Consider the following 24,555-nt stretch of genomic DNA (forward strand, 5'->3'; position numbering starts at 1 on the left):
CAGACTCATGGTTGTTAATGAACAATCAGTCTATGAACTTCAATTTTTATTTTCTGAATATTTTATGACAGACAAAATCTATAATCGACATTGTGGAGTATGACATGGGATGAAACAATCAGAACTGCCTCTTCAGCGATATATATAGAGCCTCCTCCAGGGCAAAGGAAGTGTATGAATACATGTTAACATCTTAAATTTAGCATATCTACTAACCTCTGATTTGCTAATTCCCTGCTCTCGTTGTTGTTCCTTCAACTCTTCCAACTCAGCTTCGAGCTCCAAGATTCTCTGGTTGGCAAACCTACAAATGCAAAGACGATTCATTCGATTGGTTAATTTTAAATGTAGCCCCTTTCAGGTAGACACAATATTGCAGTAAGCATGCCGGCATAATAATCGGTCTGTATCCTTTTACACAGCACCTCTGTTACTGCAATATTGCGGTAATCTTACGACTTTCTCTCTGAAAGGGTCCAACAGAATGGCGTAATATTGGTGGTTTAAACACCACTGTGCAATTGTTGTAAACTTTAACCTTGTTTGTTTATACATAAATGCACACGTCAGCTTGTTTGCCACAATTTCAAGTAGACCTTTCCAAACAGAGCAAGCCAGTAACCGTTACCGTAATATTGCAGCAATATTACTAGGGTGCAAAGTGGTCTAAAGTTTCAGACAGAAACACTTGACGGCGTGCTTACTGCAATATTGCAGCTCTGTCTGAAAGGGGCTTATGATTATTTTGACTGTGTTAAATGTTTCTCATTTTATTTATTATTCTCCAACAAGCTTTGTTTGTTTGCCCTCCAGCGCCCGCCCTAGCTCACATAAAAATAGGGGCAGCGTTTATAAAAAAGTTTTTTTTCTTTCAATTTTTAGTTCACAAATTTTAAGCAATCTTTATTTTTCTCCACTTTGCACATGAAAGTTGTCTAAATTTGGTGTCTAATGTAAGGTATCGCCATTCCAGGCCTAAATTCATTGCAAAATATTAGTTATGGGTTATTTTTATTCAGTCTGATGAATACTCTTTGCAAAAACAAATAGTGAGACAGGGTTAATTACAAGCATTGCGACTTAATATGTTAATTTTGGTGACAGGAGAAACAACAAACAAAACTATTTTGCGCCCACCCCTCCTATACAATTTCCAGCAGTAAAGGGCAAACAAACTATTTTTTAGGCCTTATTTTAGTTGTTAATAAACTTTTAAAGCCACCTTAGACAGCGTCATACAATGCAGCCCGATGTGCTTTATAATCGGGGACAGTCGTAAGGTTGACGTGAGAATATTTAACATGTTTAATATTATATGATGCAACTGTCCCTGATGCAGACCTATCGCATCAGTGTTCAGCTCACACAAACACACGTGATTTGATGCCATACAACGCTGACTGGGTTGCCCTTTCCTTTTAAGCACTATAAATTTCTGACTCACTAAAGGATGATGCAACCCCTCTGAAACCAATGTTAGCAGGAGCTACAGCCTTACTGATACAATTGCACTTCAACTGACCAACAATGAGAGAAACTGAGAGAAATAATTATTCCCCCATTCCCTACCTATTATCAGACTCTAGTTCGTTCTTGCGACTGTTTGAATCGTCTAGAAGACTCTGTAACAGCTGCGATTTCTCATCTAATGAATCTGTCTGCTGTAACTTCAACATCTTATTCTCGTGCTGCAGTCGAATCATCTTTTCTCTAAAATAAATCACAAAAACTTTAAATTCAAGAAATGAAGATTTTTTTTCTCATGTTGTATTTGCCTTCGCAATCAACCAAACCATTTATTAATATATCATATTATATATTTTCATGCACAAGGTCAAAGGGCTGTCAAAAGCAAGCTTCATTACTTTCTACAGGGCAAACAATTTCATACAGGTAGGATTCTATACATGGTAGTTCTTGACAGGAAGTAATCATAGGGCTGTGGGATCGGAAGGCAAGCATCTCTTTAATAACATATAGGAAACGGTTTAAAGTACTAATGTAAATGTTTACATGGCATGTACAAAAGCTAAGTTGGTTCACTGAGAAAATCTTAAAATAATTATTGTCTCCATGGTTGGGGTTAAAGTAGTGGTAGTTACTGTGAGTGCACTGAAGGACGTAGACTCCTGGTTCAATTCCATTGCTGCTCTCATTAAGCTTCATTTGGAACACTGATATGCAAATTAGTAATTTTTTTTTTGGTTTTTAGAAGAGCTGATTATAGATGATGTTCTTGTTTGCATATTGTCTTTAGGTCTAACTTAAAGATTATCTTAATTTTTATTTTTATTTCATTTATTGTTGCATTATTTATTTATGATTCTGGACTTTGCCACTGCTTCTTTTGATTTCTTTACTTGTTTTTTGCTAGGGTTAGGCAATGGTCATGACTGCCTGCTGGTAGTGAGGTGCCTAAGTATGTGGGGTGCAGCGCTTCGTATCTGCAAAGAAAGGCGCTTTATAAATGACCTGATTGGATTGGATATTAAAACACTTAACTGGTACGAAGAATAGGAATCTAGTACAGTGGAACCCCTCATTTACGAACCCCGATTTTACGAACGTAATATATAGGTGATGACGTCATAAAAATTGAAGCGAAAGATTAAAAAAAAAAAAACCCGCTCGAATTGTACCTGTTATTACCAGGCATACAACACAACACACCATACTATACAGTACTATGTAATTCTCAAGTGAAGGAGGCCCTCTAACAGGCCTCTTCAAAGTCAGTGTTTTTTATGGCTTCACACATGTGCATGCGACAAATTTTACTTCTCTTTCAAACATCGTTTTCAGCTTTAAAATTCAACATAGTGCTTGATTGTTTTATTGAATGATCAATATATATAATAAACAAGTATCTATGGAATTTGTGTTGGAATAAAATCCACGATCTAGGTATTTAAAAAGGTAAAAATGTCCGATAAAAACAAATTTGTGCAGGGCCTAGAGTGGGATCAGAATGCTTAGAAGCTGCCAATTGTAGGCCTAGGCCCCCTCAGACTTAGCTGCGTAAGCCTGTAGGCCTAGCCTAGGCCTAGTTTATACCAGTGTAAATAGTATCAGTACAAATATATAGGAATTTGGGTCAACCCCGATTTTACGAATACCCGAATTTACGAACGGCTCTGGGCCCGTGCCGTACGTAAATGAGGGGTTCTACTGTATACAGAATATCACCAGTACACAGCACACACAACCTAATAGGTTGTGTAAGAACACAACACACCTGATTTCAGGAGGAACCATCTCAGTAAAGCCAGGTGATGTTGATAGTTCAGGGCTACCCGGTGAATTATGCATCATACTGGCGCTACCATACAGCTGCGTGCATGTTAGTTCATCGTTCGTTTCTTTTAGCGAATCACGTTCAATACGTAACCTCTGCAACATAAAAAGCATATCATGTATTATACAATATTTTTACAATATTAAATATTCACGTCAACAAAAAATGGAAAGAGTTATTGCAGTATTACTAGGAATTTCTGTCAGCATTCAATGAACACAGTAGAAACCCTTCCTTTGGGACACACCTATTAAGAGGACACCCATGTTAAGGGGACACTGTTTTCCGGTCCTGAAAGTGTCCCCTAATAGGGGTACTACTGTAATACATCTTAAAACCCTATAACAGAAATGAAATTGCATTCAAAATACTGCTACTTCAACTTGGCAATTACTGGTTTCTTACATCAATATTATAAGTGATTATTCACTAATGATATTTTGATGCTCCGCTTACATCATAAAAGCCTCATTCGATTACATAAACAATTGCTTTGGGACAACTGTAATTACCAGCACAGAATGATTTCTTTCTATTTTGAATAACTTCTCAGATATGCACATCAGAACTATAATACACATTGATGGAATATGGAATATCTTTGCTTTAAATGGCAATGCAACAATACTTTTCTGAAACAATTTTTTTTGCATGATAATACCATCATCATTATTGCTCTCACCTCGTTTTCGGCTTGTAGTTGTGCCGTCTTATCTCCCTGTCGGCCTGCTTCAAACTCAAGCTTATCTGCTTTTTTCGTGACTTCTGATAATTTTATATGCAATTCTTGAGTCTGACGTTTGTAGGTTTCTAATTGTGTTTTTAATGCATTTGCTTTCTTCAGTTCCTACAATGTGGATGACATACAATATAAAGTGATATGCATACAGTGTTTTATATAAAAATCCTTCACTGAGTAATCACATATGAGGACTTGAATCCAGAGAGAATGACATAAGTCTACTGACATTGTTTATTTAAGTTTTTTAAATGCTTTGCATAAAAATTTACAATCATATTTATGTAAATGTAACCGAAATCAAGTTTGGGTCGAGGGTTTCACTTTGATAGCTACTAATGTTTGTAATATATAAAATTCTATTTACATACACATGCTCTATCTCATATAAATGTTTGGAAAATTTATTTAGGTTTCACACATACATGCATGTTGAAAAAGAGTTGAATGAATTAAAGGCATATAATAAGAAGTCACAGTGTAATCTATCCTATTGTGAAGTTAGCCCACCCAACATTGTCCACTCCACTGCCAACCCTACATTAACAATGGTATATTCCATTTTGGGTGGTTTTCGTCTGGGTGGTTATTGTCCTGGGTGGTTTATGTCTGATTCCCGTTAACTACGCCAACTAAGCGACAAAATAGACCAAAACATCTTTCCCGTTTTCACAAGCAACAAGATAAGTGATGAAATAATACATGAAATGCTGTTTATTAGAAAATTGAAACCAAGTCTTAATAAACAATGTGACTCTGTCAAAGCAAAGCCTTTTTATCTACACTCTTTGACATTGTAGATTAGCTTTTTTTCTATTGATTATAAGTTGCTGTATATTCTATACTTATCATTTGATCTTGAACATTTTTTTTAAGCGTTATTTTCATATTAAATATTTATTTACAAAATGTACTCTGATTAACTATAATATTGAGATAAATATGTATACCCACCTCTTCTAGGTCAATTGTATTTTTCATATAACTTGTGTTTTTTTCTTCTAATAATTTGATTTGTTTTCTAAGATCAGCCAAGTCTTCCAGTTTTTTTTTGTAGGTGTCGATTGAGGCTTCGTACTTGGCAAGCTTTGCCGTTGAGTGTCGCAATATGTCCATCTCATCCTTCATATGCTGGGCCTCCTCTGCTATGACTGTTAGTTCATCATTCTATTTGCAGACAATTTGTTGATGTAGTTAAATATTTATAAGATATTATTGTATTTTCTTTTAATTAGCATTTACCGAAAGGTTGTATGCTTTATGTTTGGCTGGTAAGAGATGGTGTAATGTTGTTTCTCATGCATATAAAGCATGCATTGTTTAAAAATATCATTTTTATTTTTGACATTGTGAAAATTGAAATAAAATGACCAATCATTACAACATATCATAGACTTGGGCAGTCCCATGATCAACTGATGACTGAAATATAATGATGATGATGATGATGACTATGACAATGATGATGATGATGAAGACAATGAAGATGATAATGATGATGATGGTCATGACGACAATTATATATTATAATGACGGTGCTGTCGACAACATTGACAACACCAGCGGTGATAGAAATATGATGATGATTAAGACGATGATGATAATGATAATAATAAATACCTTACGAGTCAACTCGGACACTTCCTTATCCAACATCTCTGCTTTAATTCTGAAATCATCCTTAATTCCTTCGACACGGAAGTTCTCTTCCTGCAACTGTTCTACCTGCTGTTGTAGCTGGTGAAACTTCCTGCCAGCAACGGAGCTGCAATCGCAACCAATGAGAAACTTAAGTTTATTTTAACACATTAATGTTATAATGATGATATGCTTAAGGACCACTTGGGCTAATATGAATATTCATAGCAACCCTTCATTTTTATGTTGCAGCTCAATTGGAGGAATTTCGCATGGGGGAGAGGTAGCGATATCCGAAGTAGGAAGACAATTGAATTGGGTCCTTGATCAACTACAAAATTTGAGCTAGGCTCCTTGGAGCACAAATCAGGTACAGACTATCACCTGATAGTACATAACATGCACCTGAACCATGATGATGATGTACACAGGACCAATGGTTTAATATTTCAAAAAAATGGTGTACTGTATTGTATAAACTTTGTTTCATGGGGTGGTGGGAAAGGAGACTATGCTTGATAGAATTAAACCAGGGAACAGTTAAATTACATCTAAAGACACAAAGACCTGCGGTTTAGCACACACAGTGCTCACTATCCCATTGCTATGGGTAAGCTGATTATAATAGTTACACACAATGTACTATCATTGCTTTGTAATATTGAACAATAGACTAGAGTTTAATATTACTATCACATTACAAGAGATACTGTAGATTAGATAAGAATGCCTAATATGATATCGCAATAAATACGTGTTCCATAATGTAATCTCCAAAGAGTACACTAAAATGGTGTGGGCAATACTATTAACAATATGTGTTACACAATTACACTACTAAAATAACAAATAAAAATTCCGTAAAACAGATTCGGGGAATTTGTGATTAGGTGAAGGACATAGTTGTGGGAAGGGTTTAGGAAAGGAATGTGAAGCTTTTAACAAAGTGTGATATAGATCAATGGATGAAAAGGGGAAAAAAACTATGCACTCAGATATGATGATTTCCATAAAATCGCTACATGCTATTGCTTATGATTGCATCTTATGGAAAAGCTGGTTTTCAGTGAACATCTATTAAAGCAGTGGGAATATTTGATGGTAGTGATTAACATTTAATCAAAACAAGTGTGATTATCAAAGAGAATCTGAAGAACTTTTGTGATGACGAGGCACAAATCAGAGAGGGTTTCTGATTGCCTAGGAGACAGTTACGCACTGTAGCGACCGTGTAATGATTTTAAAGATACCAAGCTTTTGAGCGAAATCATTCTTTATTGCTTGTAACAGTAATAATCAACTAAAAGTAAATATTTTAATATCTACGGAATACAGTATAAAGCACTGTAAAAAAAATATATATAAGCCTATTTGTTAATTGCTATCACCATTTAATATAAGATATCATGATTTAAAAATGAGAAATAAAGCAGATATCCAAATACAACTTTTAGCTCTGGAAAGTTAGATTTGTAATGGAATGAATATATTTAGTGTTGTTTTTATTTACAATTCTTCTAAAAGAGAACAATTGTGATTGCGAAAAGGGTAAAGAGAAGAATTACCATTATTAGCTTGATAATACTTTCATCATTATTACTATTAGCATGTAAGTCCAACAAATGATGTCCTTTATAATTTTATTTCACTAAATATGTACATCAAACAATTATAACAATGTACAATTATTGGTCATAAGATTGCAGCCTACAAAAGTGTGATGGAATGGAAGTCCATGCTATCTCTACACGAGGAGGGTGGAGTAACAGACAAACTACAACCTCATTCTTTAAAGTTGTTTTAAAGTAAATTGAGCACAAAGATGAAGATAAACCCGAAAATAGCTTTCAAGAGATGCATGCAATGGATATTAAATACATACCTCGGTTCAGGGGGAGTCAACCCTGCTATGTTTGCACTACAGAGTCGTGCCAAAATAAACAGAAAATATAATGTACTGTATGTAAAACTAAATCTAAAGGTACAGTAGTTTCATTCAGAAACACAAAAATGATACTATATAGAAGGGTTAAAATTCAGTTGTTTGTCTAAAATTATCAATATTTTTGGATTCTCTAAACATCATTAATATAAAACATAATTAAATATATAGACAAACAGGTATAGGCAAAAAGGCATTTATAGTAGTTGATAGGAACACAAATGGACAAATCCTTGCTTATTACGGAGGCAGACACACAGATGGATATTATTATATATATATATATTATACAAGGCAATATGAAAAGATAAAATTTAAAAACATACACACTCTGAGAGTAAAATAAAATCAAACATACTGAAACATAGTACTTTCGCAATATTATATTTTGTAAAATTTTACAACAAATGCTTAAAATTAGAAACATCTAAAAAAGGAAGAATGCAGTACAATGATGACTTGTGAACACTGCAGTATTAAGTTTGTGTTCAGTCAAAAAATAAAAACAGTATCTTTAACAAGAAAGTATGTTATTATCATTATTATCTATATTATTACCTTGGGTCATCAAGATGGTAACCTTGTTCCATTCTCTGTAACAAAGACTCATTTTCAATTTGTACGATATTCTTCTCTTCTTGTAAAGCAGCAACCTATTGGTTTAATTAATAAATATAAAAAAAACATCACTATAGATTATTTTGACAGTTTGACAGGGAAGGAGTGGGGATGCTGTGCTTAAGCTGTCTCATCAACCAAAAGGCCAACTCCTAATAAAAGCTGAATGCTAAATGTTTCATTCACAATTAGCCAAAAAACTAATTGCTGTATATTCATTTGTTTTTGCTAAAGAAATTTCTATTTGGATAGTTATTTTCATACCAAGAATAGCTAAATTGCTAATATTGTTGTTCACCAGCTTAAACCCTGGGGGTGTAGGACTATGAAGGGGACATTTTGTGTAGTACTCATATTTTGCAAAATTAAATCATCTTTCTATACAAATTTTGAAAATGACGTCATGCAATTTTATGTGCATTGAGATCGCTGTATAATTTTTTTGATTGATTTATTAAATGACTGTTTAAGCGACTAGTCGGAGATGTCTTCAATATTTGTAAAATGTTTGACAAAACCTATAAAAGGACCATCCAAAAATGAATAATACTGAATGTACGGTTTTCAACAACCATGTACACTAAACATAATTAATATAGCGGGTCTCTTTTCTTATTACAAGGCAACCAACTACAGAACTACTGTAGCCAAAAAATCCTAATTGTAATGGTATTAACTAGTATACATGGAGTCACATTCTATTGCATAATATACTATGTTATTATTTGATATTACTGTATTAATATCACCTACTGATTTATTAAGGGACACACAACATTCTTGTTTTTGTTAAATCCTTGGAGTGTTTGTAAATTTTCTTGACGCATTATGAATTAATTAGGATATGACTGTGTTAATGCTTATGATGCCATTGCCTGCACAGCTACAAAATAATAATTACAAAAATTACCTTGTAGGCTGCTGTACAGAATGTAATTTTACCAATCGTTTACATTTATATTAGATTTATTATTGCATTGGAAGATCTCCCAATCAACGTAGATATACAGTATATATTTTTTTTAATTGGAGGAAAACCTGTACTATAAAATACACATAAAGGGAATTCAATTGAAAAAGTAATTTTAAGTTAAAGAAATAAAGAATTTCATTAATCAGTGTGTAATATAATAATTATTCATGCAATATATATCATTATCATCAAAGTAAACCATGCTTACTTTTAGGATGAATAGTTAGTTGTTTGTTTGTTTTTTGTTTTTTCAGAACCTGAATCATATTTAAACTGCTTTCTGAGAGCTTTGTACAGTACCTCAATAAAAAGATAAAATAAAAAAAATAATTCTACAGAAACTTACTTGAAGATCAAGCTCATGGCATTTTTGTAGTGCAAGGTCTTTCTCTTCACGTAGCCTTCGTGTTTCGTTCTCTAAGTACTTTGTTTCTTCGAGATCTTCAAATCCATCAGTTTGGTCGTGATGATGCACGTCCATATTCATAATTTCTTGTATAGCGCCCATGATCACTTGCTGTACGTCCTCTTCCATTCCCATGATACTGTTTATGTATTCTGGGTGAGAAGAAAATTGTTGAAAATCTAAAACTTAACTTTATCAATAATAATTGTATTTTATTTTTCATATACCGCATTTCTTCGAATAAATAGGCTGCTTACTGTTGAGAAGGGTATTTGAGAGGGAGTTTATTCGAGGGTGGCATTTATTTTTTTTAGTGTAAGGTGCATATGTATACTAAAATTAATGCCTTAATGTTACTGTAAATGTGGAACTATCATTACCATCAAAATGTGTTCATTAGACAAAAAAATCAGTTATTTTGCCCAATACTTGAATATACGAGTGAGTTTAGGGGTGGGCTTCAATATCCAGAACTAAAGAAATGCATATTGATCCTGTGGTATGCTAGATTGGTTTTGTTTAGGCCTCATTGATTGCCTACTGTTAGCCTTCACAAAAAGTTTTATAGAGGCCTCGTATCCAAAGGCTTAGGCCTAGCTAGTATTTTCAACTTTTATTTTCAATTTATATAAACATATTTCATAATTAGTTCATTTTACTTTTTTACATTTTTATATGAGGCATTAATGATGTGGAATTTCCATTCCAAACCTATCACTATATTACTTATACAAAACAATGAATAACAATTTAAGAGTCCAAATAACATTTTAATTGACTTTAATGAATGCAAACAGTTTACCAGGACAATTTATTTTATGAACTTCAAGGCTTAATAAACAATTAAAATACTACTGTATATGAAGGTCTACTAATAAGATAATTTAAAAAAAATAATGTACTGTACATATAAAACATTTTTGTATTTAATATCATGCTATCAATTTGATTCAAATTGAAACCGTTTCTTTTAAGCAAAACCATTACGTTCAACACTGAGAAGAAAAAGAACTCTGATAATCTAAAGCATGAACCAGAATGTGTGATGTGTAACACAATAATCTTGAGTACCAGCAAACAACTTGCATGAATTGATTCAAGGTCTAAAATACTGACTGTATATTTCCTATGTCTAATGCACATGTTTCTAATAAACATATAAAGTGATATATTGTAAACATAAAAAAAATTATTATTTTTAATCTTATTAAAATTTTATTAATGAAATTATTTACTCATTATTATTAGTGATTACTGTACTGATTATTGGTAAACCATACATCAAGTGGTTAACAATAGCAGACATGTAAACAAACAACAATAGTTTGGTTGGTAAGTTAATCTGATTATCAGCATTAATAATTGATTAGCTGGATTAACGATCACATCATACAATGAGTTGGTTCCAATCAGTTTTACTACTGTTGTTAAATTCATGAGTATGTTTATCATAGCCGAGATGGTCACAACTAATCTATCATCTTGGATGACATTAGAGGCTTGAAGTCCCTGACTAGGCTTCTTCAGGTCCTACTGTGTACACTGGAGAATAGGGGTAGTGTAGGGTCTCAGTTTACTTTGGTACAAGCAGCATTTTTGACATTTTAAGGGCATATTTTAATATTTTCTTTAATAGTTCTGCTCCTTAAGGAGCCCCACTCAGCTAATAGCAAAAAAAAGGTTTATTAATATCCTGGGCCCTGTAATTTATTCATGTTTTATTTATTGTCTTATGGTAAAGCATTGATTTCCAAAGTACAGTAGCTCAGTAATTAACAAAAAAAAAGAAAAAAAAAGAAGAAAACTATTGAAGAAACATTACTAAAAACATATTTCTTAAAATATTTAAAATATTGACAATACAGCAATTTACTACACTATGGAAAATACACTGCAGAAGAAATTGATGTTAAGTTATCTTATATTATCTTATAAAGGATTTGAAATTTAGAACTTATTAATTATCTTATAAAGGATTTCCAATAGAAGTTTTAAAATTTAAAAGCACGGTCTGTGACCAAGTGACAGCTCATAGGTATTATGCCAGTGCCTATCTGGAGGGTTGCTTGCAGAAGACCTATGTCTCATACTTGCTGTGAGACTTGCATGAGGCCTCTCTTAACTTCATGCTCATAAATAATGAGCATATCAAAAATGTACACTTCACCATCTCTTATAGTCTTTTAGTAATAATAATAACTATAATAATGGTACTGTAGAATTAAATAGCACATTATGATAAAGCCCTAAATGCTCTTCACACAGTATCATTACCCCGTCATTGGATTAAATGCAATGGAATGCAACCTCAGCTCTTCAGGGGAGTATTCCATAACGTTGCGGAAATAATCACTGCATTATGAATTTAACTCTAGGTACCCAAGTTTTACTCCTGACTGGACAGAAGCAATGCAGATAAAGTGCAATTGCACAAGAACACAAGTGAAATGGACAACGAGGGATTGAAACTTCAACCTCGTGGTTCCAACTGCGCCAAACCACTTCAGTTAATGGTTGGTCATATTTTTGACAAAAGGCAGAATTTTTTTTTTTAAATCCTATTTTACTTTTGAGATATCATCCACACAGCTTGGCCTAGTAAGCACGGCCAAGCCTATTTGGGCCTGGTTTCACTTTAGCAAATTCTTTATATTCTTCGAATCTATCAAATGTTGCATTAAACTATAAATTACATATTTTGGACGGCCTATTTCGTTTTTCTGGCTAAACCCTTGAGTACAGATTACCTCATGGATATATTAGTGAGCATGACTCCATGGCTATTACAATACCAAATACCACACCTCAATTCCAAACTTGGCATGCTGTACGGCTGATGTCATCTTATCTTTACTTTAGTTTAACAACACACACAAATACAAAATTCTTTATTGTATTTGTATACAGTTATTTGTATTTTGTATTACAAAATATTCCGTTTGCAATTTCCCACATACTGTATGGCATGGTTTGATACCATATAAGGTTGATTGGGTTAACTTTCTTGTCCAAAAATGGAAATGGATAACTTGCTTTTACTACAGGTGTGAATCATGTGACTTTACATCAAAGAACTTCACTACAATGCAAATGAAAAATCATCCAATCATTCTATTATCTACTGGGTTTTCCATAATTTATTAATAGTATTTTAAATTCTTTAAACAAGTTCATTTGGAATAAAGATAAGCCATTGGTAACTTAACTGGAATTTACGGCAATAGTATTTTTAAAATCTTACAGTTTACAAAACCTATTGGCAATATAAAAGTTTTCTTTTGTAAAAAAAAAAATATATATATATATATATATATATATTTTTTCAATTCATTTATTCCCGTTACATTGCTGTTATTGTTTTCATTGCACTGCAAACCTAAAAAAACATTCAACCTTATTAACGCAAAACATTTTTATACCTTGACTACTAAAAGTTACTTTATAAAATATTCATATGAAGGCCAAACAAAAGAAATTAAAATATTTCTTATTGGGAAATTTCGTGGTGTAGGTAGGCATGGTAAAAATCATGAAACCAGAGCCTTGCAAGCATCAAACTTCCTATCATTACCTCATCAGGAAATATAAAGTTGGGTCAAATTTGTGTGGTTTAACTTGAGCAAATTTAATTGAGGAGTAAATATCGTGCACTTGAATATTTAAAATTTAACAGTAATGGGGGAAAGCGACAATAATTAGGGCCGACTAGAGCCTCGTAGGGGCGGCTCCAGGGATGTCCAAAAGGGGGAGGGGGAAGTGGGTCTGATCAAAGCAACACTACCCAAGGGGGTTTTGTTTTCTGGATGTGTTAAAATAAACCTCTGAGGAATTTTTGAGCGATCAATTAATTTCTTCTTCCATATTTTTTCCCTTTTTTTTCCACATTCCTTTTTTTTTCCAGAGTTCCTCCCTAAATCCACCCCTGCCTCGGTCAGGGTACTGGAAAAAATCAAGCGTACGTGTAGATTTTGGACCACATTGGTAACGTTATTTGATAGGCAAATTCATATTTTTAGCACACAAAAGACGTACTTTAAAAGTTTGTTGTTGAATATACTGTATAACACAAAAGTTGAATACTTTGGCCTATACAGTAGTTTCGTTTTAGTTTGGAACGATATCGTTCCGATGGGTATCGTATTGGAGGTGGGTGGCCTACTACAGTATGTTCAAAATTGGTTTGGGCCTGATCGCCTGTCACCCGCAGTTTTCACCGCGATGATCAAGAATATACACAATCTAGGCCTAGCCTTGCTTCGGAGATTAAAGCGAGACTTGTAACTGCCATCACTCTGCTCTACAAGTATGTACACCATATAACAAAGCGACCCACGTAGTGCATTCTTAAATTTATTCTAAACTTGGCAAATATATTATCAATAGCACACTGCCAGTCATCTTACTGTTTTCACACACGGTAAGGATTAGCTTTTGTTAACAGCTGAACCTACCTTCTTTCCTGTCACAATTAACAGCTATTCCGAGAACAAGCTGCAATAGTCGGCCTAGGTGGTATTCATTGCCAAGCTCTGCTATCGATCCCAAGTCAGGCACAGGAAAATCTTGTATAGACTGGTTTAAAACCTGCAACCAAGAAAAAAATGTATTTTTTAAACATGATATAGATTTTAGTTCACCAGTGTAAATGCATCATTACTTAAATGAATTTATCACTGCTCTGTACTGTAGCATTCTTTATGAGCTGAGCTTGCTGGTTGAGAGGTACTGTATTGTTCCTGTTCCTGCTGAACACGTTGGTTTAAATCTGGCCAGAGCCGAGTTATAATTGGAGCTTCGCTCCTTGAATAACACCCATACTGATAGTTACAAGTAGGTGGGTTAAGGACAGTGCTTGTTTCCGTATGTGTCCGTTATGTTGGGTGGCGCATCACTCTGGCTGGTGCGGGTCCCCAGGCCTCCACCACAATTTTCCGATTTTCAATTAGAATGAGGACCAATAAATAATTACTATTATGTTCCTTTGGTAATATTTGAAACTGGTGAAGGTTTAAATATTTAAAGTTATAAAGAAGCATTTTTTTCAAATGAAATATTAAGTATAAAAATAATAAAACATACACATAAAGGTCACAGTTTACTATTTTACACCATATGAAACAGCAAGTAGTCTCTGTTAAAGACATGATGTTAATTATATCTCCATGGTTTGTGATCTTAATATAAAGTAACCAAACACACTGTAGCTATGTATCGTGTACAGTATGATCCCGAGCTATGTTATCTAGAGACGTATAGAGTACTACAGTGGTACGTCACGATACCATGTGATACTACTCCGTTGCTATCGTTGCAAAATGAGTTCAACCGGACTCCATTTTCCTTACTGACAAACCGTTGATTCCAATTTCTAACGTAATTATTAAGATGTTGCATCTTAGTTTTTCTTTGTAAATTTTAATTGGTGATTAAATGTGTGTTCGATAACTAATATAATGCAAGCTTTTGTGTTTTTAGTACATTTTGATGGTAAAATATAAGATTTTAAAATGCCTATTCTAGAATGCCTACGAAGTCATTCAGACGTAATAAACGGTAACCAACGTCTGGTTGGCAACAGAGGGCGCTACCTGGCATTGTGACGACACGACTGTGGTACTCTATAGTCCTCATTATCCTGTACAGTAACTTGTAACTTAGCCAAGTTAAATGTGCTAGTACTTTAATTGTATTATGTTATTTTAGGCCATGTTAATATTCTAAAACATAATTTAGGATAATTATGGAGAAACAGACAATATTAAAAGCATTGTACTGTATAGTAAAGATCTGCTGGTTCATGCAATCTAATCAAGACCTAATGCTACTACAGATATTCTATAAATAGAAGCTTGGATAATGTTTAAACGTCATTATGTCTGGTATGTACTACTACGATATCTCAAAATCTCCCAGGCCATATAATTTTGTGACCTAGACAAGTACTATAGTGCTACATATATAAATATGCATAGTTTTTTTTCGTAAATCCAACAAAAATTCTTATTCTGGGGAATAGCAGAAACACTAGTGCTGTGCCTACCATCATTTTTGAATATAGTAGTAGGCCCTCTGAGTTCATTTCCGTGGACACACGCCTGAAGCTTTGATGTCCATCGGAAGAATGAAGTGAAAAGAGCAACTGTGTCTCAACCAAAGACACAACCAAGAAAGGATTTGGAACCTTGTCTTTCTTGCTCCAACGTCCAAAACTCTCGATCCACTGGGTCGTATTGTCATTATCATCATGAAGTGACTCAAATTTTCACATCGACCATTTAAAAATTTAAAAGCTTAACAAATGACTACAAAAAAACCCCATGAATTTCAACATTCAAACATGCACATTGGAAAAACGGTATTTGTTTATATTAATTGTTAATTATTGAAGTGATGATGGTATTTATTTTACTTAATGTGCTAATTAATAAGTTATGAAATATGAAAAGTACAGGGAATGAAAAAAACACACCATATAGCTTACTTTATATAAACAGATTAAATGTCTGTTCATGAATAAATGAAAACATAAACATACCTAAATAACAATATATCTGAGCATTAATAATATTTGGCATAATTACATAATAAAATATAATATCATTCAATAGTTTCAGATAACATCCATAAAACAGAAATCTACTAACATTGTAACAAGCAGAGCTATATGGCCAATCAGAAAAGCTGTTACAAAACACAAGTTTTTATTAACCCTCTAACACTGTACTGTACACAATAAATTCACTGAGTTTATATGCTGATGTGGCAGTTGTCATGTGATAGTGATAGGATCAAAGGCTTGTCTAGCAATGCCAGGAACTGTAGGAAAAATATATTTTATATACATGTTGTAAAACTGATTTTCTAAGACACAGAAAGGGTGTTTGATGTAAAACTCAGCAACGGTTAATAAGATATATTTTTTAATTACTTAAAATTAGTTGTACAATATAGATACAGTATTTTTAAAAATTGTGTCATCCGGAACCTATAGCTTTAAGACAAGAAACACTACTGTAGGTACAGTAGCATACAGTACTCCAGCACTAGGAAGGAGGAAAGAGAGCTTTAGCCCCCTTCGAACAGGCAAGGCCCCTACTATCACCAAATAATGGATATTGGCCACAATAAACCATTCTAAAACATCTAACAAGAGCTTAAAATGCAACAACTGAAGGCATATTTCTTAACATTCAATAACAAATTATTCTCATAACATCAACATGTTCATCAACTTATTTACAATGGATACATAATTCATAATTCATAATTTTATTTCACTCAAAACGAAATGAGTCTGGTAGGCAAAAAAGGGAACATGTCCCTGTACAAGATGTCTGCCAGAGAAACAATGATAAAGGCAAAGACATAATAATAATACAAAAAATATAATAAAAGTAATAATAATAATAATAACAATCATAATAATAATAATAATAATAATAATAATAATAATAATAATAATAATAATAATATAAATAATAATAATAACAATAACAATAATAACAATAATAATAATAATATTAAAAATAATAATAATAATAATATTAAAAATAATAATAATAATAATACAGATAAAAAGATAATAACAATACAGATAAAAAAGATAATAACAATAATAATGAATGAAGATCAAAATATTGCATTGAAGTGAATTCAGTTAGTTATTAAAACATGATTTGTAGGGCTGGACTGTCATGAAGATGTTGTATTTAATAATGACGTTCTAACAAACGAGATACACTGATACAAAGGAGATACAGATAGTAAACTAGACTTTATAATTGGCAATTTAAGTAGAGGTCTGATCAGGAAACTGTAAGTTGAGTTCAGTCTAAATTACTAAGCTCCTTCCTCAAGGTGCCCTTGGTCACAAGCTATGGGATATACAGTGTTATATTTTTATGGCTTTGCTATTGACAAAAAAAAAAAACAAACAAACAAACAAAAAAAACTACATTCAGATGTATAATATTTATTCTTATTTATTTATTTAAAAATTCCTGGCAAAAAAAGCGCTGAAGAGGAAACTATGTGCCAAAGACCCAACAAAAACAAATTACAGTTAAATATAAAAAGCTATTAAAAATATAAAATCAATCAATCATATAACTTTGTGTCATACATATTAAATTAACTACTGGTTAAGAATTACAATTTGCTTTGACAGTGCAAAAGATCGTAGATATCCAGAAACAAAATAATTATTAATCTAGACTATTTATTTATTTATTTATTGTGTAAGGTTTTATTCAAAAATTGAATACATTCTTCACAGGAAGAAAAGAGCTAAAACAACCTGATGACAAAGGATCGATCATTATTATTATTATTTTTTTTTTTTTTTTTTTTTTTTTTCAACCCGGTGGCAGGGTAGCAATTAATCTAGACTATACAAGAAAGATCATTCACGATAATTTAAATAATATAAGGAAATTTCGTTACATTCATAAGAATTATGTTTGATGAGTAGTACTACAGTGAGATGGTTACTAAAATAATTAGATTATCTATTCTGCCATAATTAGGTTTTTGTGCCATTTATATTGCTTTCAATACATACAATCTTTAGCATTAGCTACAGTATTTCCAGACAATATTTCGAACCAGCATCTGCATTAGCTCTTTACACTCATCGAAACCTGACATATGCTCAGTAAAGACAGACAGGCAAAGAACATAAAGTAACCACTATAAAATTTCAGACAGCCTTTATAACTCCTTATCTGAATTTAGAAGTTGACATGGTTATAATTTACAGCGAGTTAGGGATGTACACTGTATTCCCCAAATCAACCAATCAGATGGCTTGATTGGATTACACAGGATGCCAGCTCTAATACAGATAGTCTAATTATAGAGGAACAGTGAAAAGTAATTTTGACGGAAGTCTTGGCATTTATATAGCTGTGAGCATATGTTTAGATGTTGATAAGAATACTTTCTCCACATCACAAAATATATTTATGGTTTAATAAAACTCTGTGGCAATAGCAGAAGTCCTTTTAAATGTCTGACCGTGTTTTCTAAGTCCTGTGAAAAGTTTCTTCTGATTTTTCTATGAAATTCTTAAAGCCAGGCTTGGAGAAAAAAACATTTTTGATATATGTTGACTGTACAACAGATTTTTATAAGACACAAAAAAGAGTCATAGAAAAAATATGTTGTACAATCAGCCTACTTTACAGTATCAACAAATGTTTTTCCTCTGGAACCAGATTCAATGAAAAACTTCATAGTTTCATAGCTTACAGAAATATCTGTATAAAAATACTGAATAGAAACTAATCAATGTAACTTCCACTGTATACTGTACAGTCAAAAATAATGAAAAAAAATAAACATATTTTATTTATACAAGAATTTATTATAAATTTATTAAACTAATTGGAATTAATTGATCAAGTGATTTTATTTATTTTTTTTTTTTATAATTTAATAAGTTATCTTTGAAAATGGGAATTAACAATATTGTTGCTTGCCTGTACAGAGAAGGTTTAAGCACGAAAAAGAAACATGAAATTAATTGAAATGATCTATTATTCTACTCCACACCTGCTCAGGTTATGGATTTATCACAGTGTTATGCACATGGGTAAGCATGAATATGCGTAAAAAGCAACAATGATATTGATAATCCCTATACAACCGTCAACAATAGTAATGGTTAATGGTTTTAAATTTATAAGCACAAAAATACAAAAAGTCTCTATGTGCTGTAAAAACAAGTGTAGAGATTTTTGGAAATGTGAAAGAATGAAAAAATAAAGATGAAAGTTCAAAGCCAAGCCAGCACCCAATACACCATAGCTACCCTAAATGCTGATACATGATGCTCAGTATAAATTCAATGGTTGATGATAGTGATGAAGATGATGACGATGATGAAGATGATGATGTTGCTGCTTCATTTAAAGTACTATTCACTAACATTTTTATAATCTGTTTTTAATACTATTGTTTGCATATTGTATATTATTATCTAAATATGTACAGCTGTGGTTTTCTGGTTAAGGTGCACGCTTTGCAATACAAAGTCCCAGGTTCAAACATTGGCAAAAGTTATCATTACCAACCCGAAAAGGATCCCATAAGATCAGCTTGGTTGGATGGACCACCAATGTAAATATGCAGAGGTGTATCTATGAGTTTGAAATGGGGGTGCGGGCTGATGGGGTGTGAGATGAAGAAAGGCTCGACGATTAAATGAGGGGCGCTACCAGGCAAAATAAACTGATATGAGGTGATTTTAAATACTTTTCAATGGGCGAGGGGCGCACCCCTACATACGTCACTGTAAATAATTTCATGAAACTGCTACCTTGGAAATTTGCCTGCCAGTAGTGCAGGCCTAATCATCATGTTTCAGAATAATTGAAGTCAAGAAATCTTTACATAGACTTACATCATTGTAATAATCTGTTATTCGTTCCAAGACTTTTTTCAGGTTGCTGTGTTTAATTCGCCAGTTCCCACTGGCATCTCGTTTGATTCTCTTAAACCATTCATCATCAAATTCGGTTGGTACACTATAAAAAAAAAACAGATCAATTTCTGCTAAACACAGTTTCTTGAACTTAAGAAGCATCACAAACTGAGTAAAGTGTTGGGGTATTTTTTTTCCATGTGGTATCCTCCTCCCAGGGCAGGATCCAGTAAAAAAATCTGTGCAGGGTGTGGGTGTGATATGTAAAACTCTGGGTGTGGGAGAGCATTAGTGTTTGACATTAAGTTCAGAAATGCTTGACGCTGATACTTAGAATTTAAATTAAAAATCAGCTTGTTTTTAGAGTACTGTACTTCCCTCATCCTCCTTTCATTTCTTTTCTTCTCTCTTTTTTTCAGTGGAGGGCCCTAGACCACATAGTCCCCTGATCGTCCCCTGGCATCCCCTCTAATTAGGGCAAAAGTGGGAGAAGTTATCTTTCCAAAAACAATATTCCCGATACATAAAAGTTACATTTTTAACATTATACACTAAATTGTTAAAGTGATGTGTGTAGGTCTATTGTATTTTTTCAATTCATCTACTATGAAAATCTCCATATGAATGCAAGTAATTATACTGGGCTGCCCACTAAATAAGCCCCAGATTTTCAGAGGAAGTTCCCTGACTGATAAAGTAGACAGGTGACCTTTTATGAATATATTAAAGTCACCTGCAGCAAATCCTAAAGTTTGCTTTGAAAGACAAGTTCACTCTCAAACATAAACATGAACAGAGATTTAGGGGATATGAGCTTTCGCACATTTGCGACAATGAAATTTAAAAAGCAAAGACCGGGGACCAAGAGGAACGTTCTACCGTCAAACAACACCGGCCGTTAGAGGGCGTAACTGAACACAAACGCCAGGACAAGACCAATCCCAATGTAAGATTTTAATCAGTCTGATAAAAAGTACCTGATTGAACCAGAAATGTCACTGAGCTAACATTTAATTTATTATTATCTCTTTAATGCTAATAAAATGAAAAACCATTTGTTATTATATAGACAGAACCAGATGAAATTTTTCCATGATTCTCTCCCAATCATGATTAAAGTAAGATAATACAATGGGTTCAGTTTGAATTGAATAATGAATAAAATCTTACCATTGTTGGAGAATTTCTGCTATAGCTACTCCATCTGCAAGGTCATCGACCTTCACATGACGTGCGTTAAGTTCAAAAGTCCCAACCTGTGCAAATAAAATATAGGTGATTTTCTGACAACTTATACTTCATTTTTCTTGACATCAGCATGCAGAACTGTAGTACTGTATTAACTGTGCGTGCACTGAACTATGGAAAATTTTTGCCACTGTTCTATATTCGATCTTTATCTGCAGTGATACATGAGATTATAGCATCCGTATTAAAGACCCATTTAAGCCATTGGTATCATACAACAACATGGCACATGTACTGTACTATGTTAACGTACAGTAAGATAGTAAGAATACACACGTACATTAATCAGAAGAGCACAGGATTGTCTCCACTCCCTAATTTAAAACCAGGAGTTGCTTAAAAGAGAACTAGAAAGATGTTTTTTTTTTTTTCTAGAGGGGATTTTTATCATGCCATTAATCACAATCACCTTTCACGCTGCGGCACACGCTCCTACAGAACCGGTGCTTTGATTGCCGACTAGTAACTACTTTCACAGCTAAACTCATATTAGGGATTCAGATTAGGATATTAATTAGGGTTGTTGTGACGAAAAGTGTACAGGGCCGCAATGTGTTCGTTGACTGTCAAGCACCTCACAATTATTAGTTTCCGATTATTATTAGACTAGGATTATTAGTCTAAAGGTGTTTACTGTTACCCGATGTTTTAGCGGTACGTGTGCTGGGTAATGTAGTAACCAAGTTTGGGGAGTAGCTTGTGTTTGGGCGCTGTGCATAAGATAGTATATTGCTTTTTACAGTAGGCATACAGCAGTCACTAATACTTCAGATTAATACTTGACCATGAAACTTGTCTATGGGATTGGTAAAGCGATTGAAGTCAACACCAATCTGCAAGTGCTGTAACAAAAAATAGGGGTAAACGCCTGTGACCATGGGACTGATTGTGAATGATTTATCTATTTATCTGCCTTGTTTGGGTTGTCAGTTTCAATTATGTAAGAACATGTTAATCATCTCTGGTCAGCTTACGCTTATTAGTTGGTTTGGATACCTGGGGGTACTGTATTTTATGTGGGATGGTCCATCACCTACATCATTTCGCAACGTGACATTGGTGAGCGTGCGGGGGGATCCTCCAGCCATTCCAAGAGTGCAATTTGCAAGTTACCTTGCTTGTACCCTGGGTGCACAAAAACAGACCATCGCGAACATGGCAGTGCAGTTTATAAAACAGCACATGCCCAATTGTGCTGCATTACACAGGCACAAGCCACAAAATTTCCCTTCATTTATTTATTCAACCATAAACAACATACAGCACAATAACAACAAAACGATGGTCAGGGACAGCTAAAGCAAATAAATGACTATACCTCAAAAGAGTCACCTGCCGCTTAAATATGAAGTACCTGTAACGTGAATATTGCACACTCAGGCAAACCTAGTCGCCAACTCAATCAAAAGAGTGTGACTGGTAAGGCTGGAGAAACATAATGTCATCGAAATGAAAACCAGGTGGTCAATACAGTGACTCAATGAGTTCTTCGGTTCTAAGCTGGCAGATGAATTCGCAGTGTACCCTATTAGCCACCGGTCTGATCAGATCCATTGGCGGTGCCACCTTGCCATTGTGGAGCGCCTCGGTGGTGAAGTAGTCAGTGCGATTGCCTGACCAGCGAAGGAGTCTGTCCCTATGCCACATCCTCCCCTTAATAATAGGAAGGAACAGGCTGCATCGGGGCCATCTCCTAAAACAGGGAAAAAGGCAAAGCCATACGGGCAGATTTTGGTTGTTACCCCGGTTAGGATGGAAGGAAGAATTGTGATTTATAGCGATCCCGAAACCTACCTCTCTTTCCGGTAGATCTGTTCTGGGGTGTGAGGTGGGCGTAAGTTTACATCCCAAGCACAAGGCATCGCCAGCTCAATTTGATAGGCCGAGGAATCTCACACTAGGTCTTCCCATGGAGTACTCAGTGAAATTGGGTTGTACGATGCCAAGCACAGACTGGGTCCGGCAAGATGAAATGTCTGGTGCTTAGACAGTGCTACTCCTTCCGGCGCCACAGTCTAATTTTGCACGTACTTAAGGGAAATGCATGGGGATGACGTGGCAGATGAATGCTACTATGGGCACTCTACATTCTTCGTCTGGCAGGTATTCCCAAAAGATCAGAAATTGCTCCTGCTGTTTTTTATCCTGTGTTAATGTACAGTAGTGGACACATTTTTCCACTACTTCCCGGGGACCTACTTTTGTTATACTTTCTGGGCTGGTGGGTTCTCGGAATTACAACCGGAGGCTGCCAGGCATGATGATTGACCGCTGGTACTGTAACTCATCGAGTCCGATGGTTCCTATTTTCTTCCTTCGGGTTAGTGGGTGGGAGCACCCCATCTGCTATGGCAAACAGCGGTGGTGGTGGGTCGGGTCTTGGGCTGGGATGCCGGGAGAGTTTCATCTTACGTTTCCTTAATTTCTGTTCTTTTCCAGTGTATGAAACCTTTCCGAGCAAACCCAGACTCGGAGCCCACAGAAATCATACAAAACTTAAACATCTGTGGGTTGGGTATTTGCACATGCAGCATGGCGTCCTTTTTCAAACAATGGGAAATGTAGTGATGACCCCCTGGAGGTCACACTGCAATGACCTCGAACTCCCTGGGTTAGCTCATCTGCACAGACTGGCACGCCTGGCCTGTGCACTGCACGGCCGACCTTGGAAGACCCTTTGAGAAAGGATGTCACTTCGAATCAAGAGCTCAAGCAACATGGATTGTAAGCCTACACTAGGCGGAGGCCTAGGCCTAGGGCTTAGTTTAGGCCTATATAAATAGCCCAAGCGAGAAACATACCAATAGATCCCAATTATAAGTACCAACACTGGCTATCGCCTTATCTTATATGAAGCAACATATCTGAGTCTCCCTTAAAAGTAATAAATATATAAATAACCATTCATGTAGGGGCTAGGCTACCTATAACGAAAGATCACTTCCTCTAACAAATATTGAGCCACCACAGGCAATCAAATGCGGTCGGGGATACTCTACGAAATTAACGGAAGTCCGGGCTTAACTGACAGCGCCATAATTACTGCCTGTCTAATTATAAACCATTATTACATTTGTTTCTAGTAAAAATACTGTTATGTACTACATACCCAAGCTATAAGGCTGCTACATAGGTCATGATGTGCCATCATGAATAAGAAAAACTACAAAATAAAACTAGAGAACGTTGTCTTTAAATTATTTAATTCTTTCAACATACGACTTCCAATCTCTCTTTCGTCTCGACATACAGTCAGCTCTGTCAAAAATACAA

At 34.4% G+C, this 24,555-nt stretch overlaps 1 protein-coding gene across 2 annotated transcripts; it reads right to left on the reverse strand.

Annotated features, from left to right (window-relative positions):
• Positions 1 to 216: 216 nt before the first annotated feature.
• On the reverse strand, positions 217 to 24,555 carry LOC117122859 (protein Hook homolog 3-like; the record flags this gene model as incomplete). 2 transcript variants are annotated; one of them, XM_033268616.1, is given in 13 exon segments in its annotated part: positions 217 to 304; positions 1,570 to 1,710; positions 3,236 to 3,390; positions 3,978 to 4,142; positions 4,989 to 5,201; positions 5,655 to 5,799; positions 7,555 to 7,590; positions 8,173 to 8,267; positions 9,552 to 9,763; positions 14,063 to 14,195; positions 20,014 to 20,137; positions 21,205 to 21,290; positions 24,392 to 24,555. In XM_033268616.1, coding segments are annotated over 13 exon segments (1,635 nt in total), but the record flags the coding sequence as incomplete, so codon positions are not given.

This window comes from Anneissia japonica, unplaced genomic scaffold, assembly GCF_011630105.1.
Source record: "Anneissia japonica isolate Jap-2015-1 unplaced genomic scaffold, ASM1163010v1 scaffold287711_len853857_cov187, whole genome shotgun sequence".
Taxonomy (NCBI): Eukaryota; Metazoa; Echinodermata; class Crinoidea; order Comatulida; family Comatulidae; genus Anneissia; species Anneissia japonica.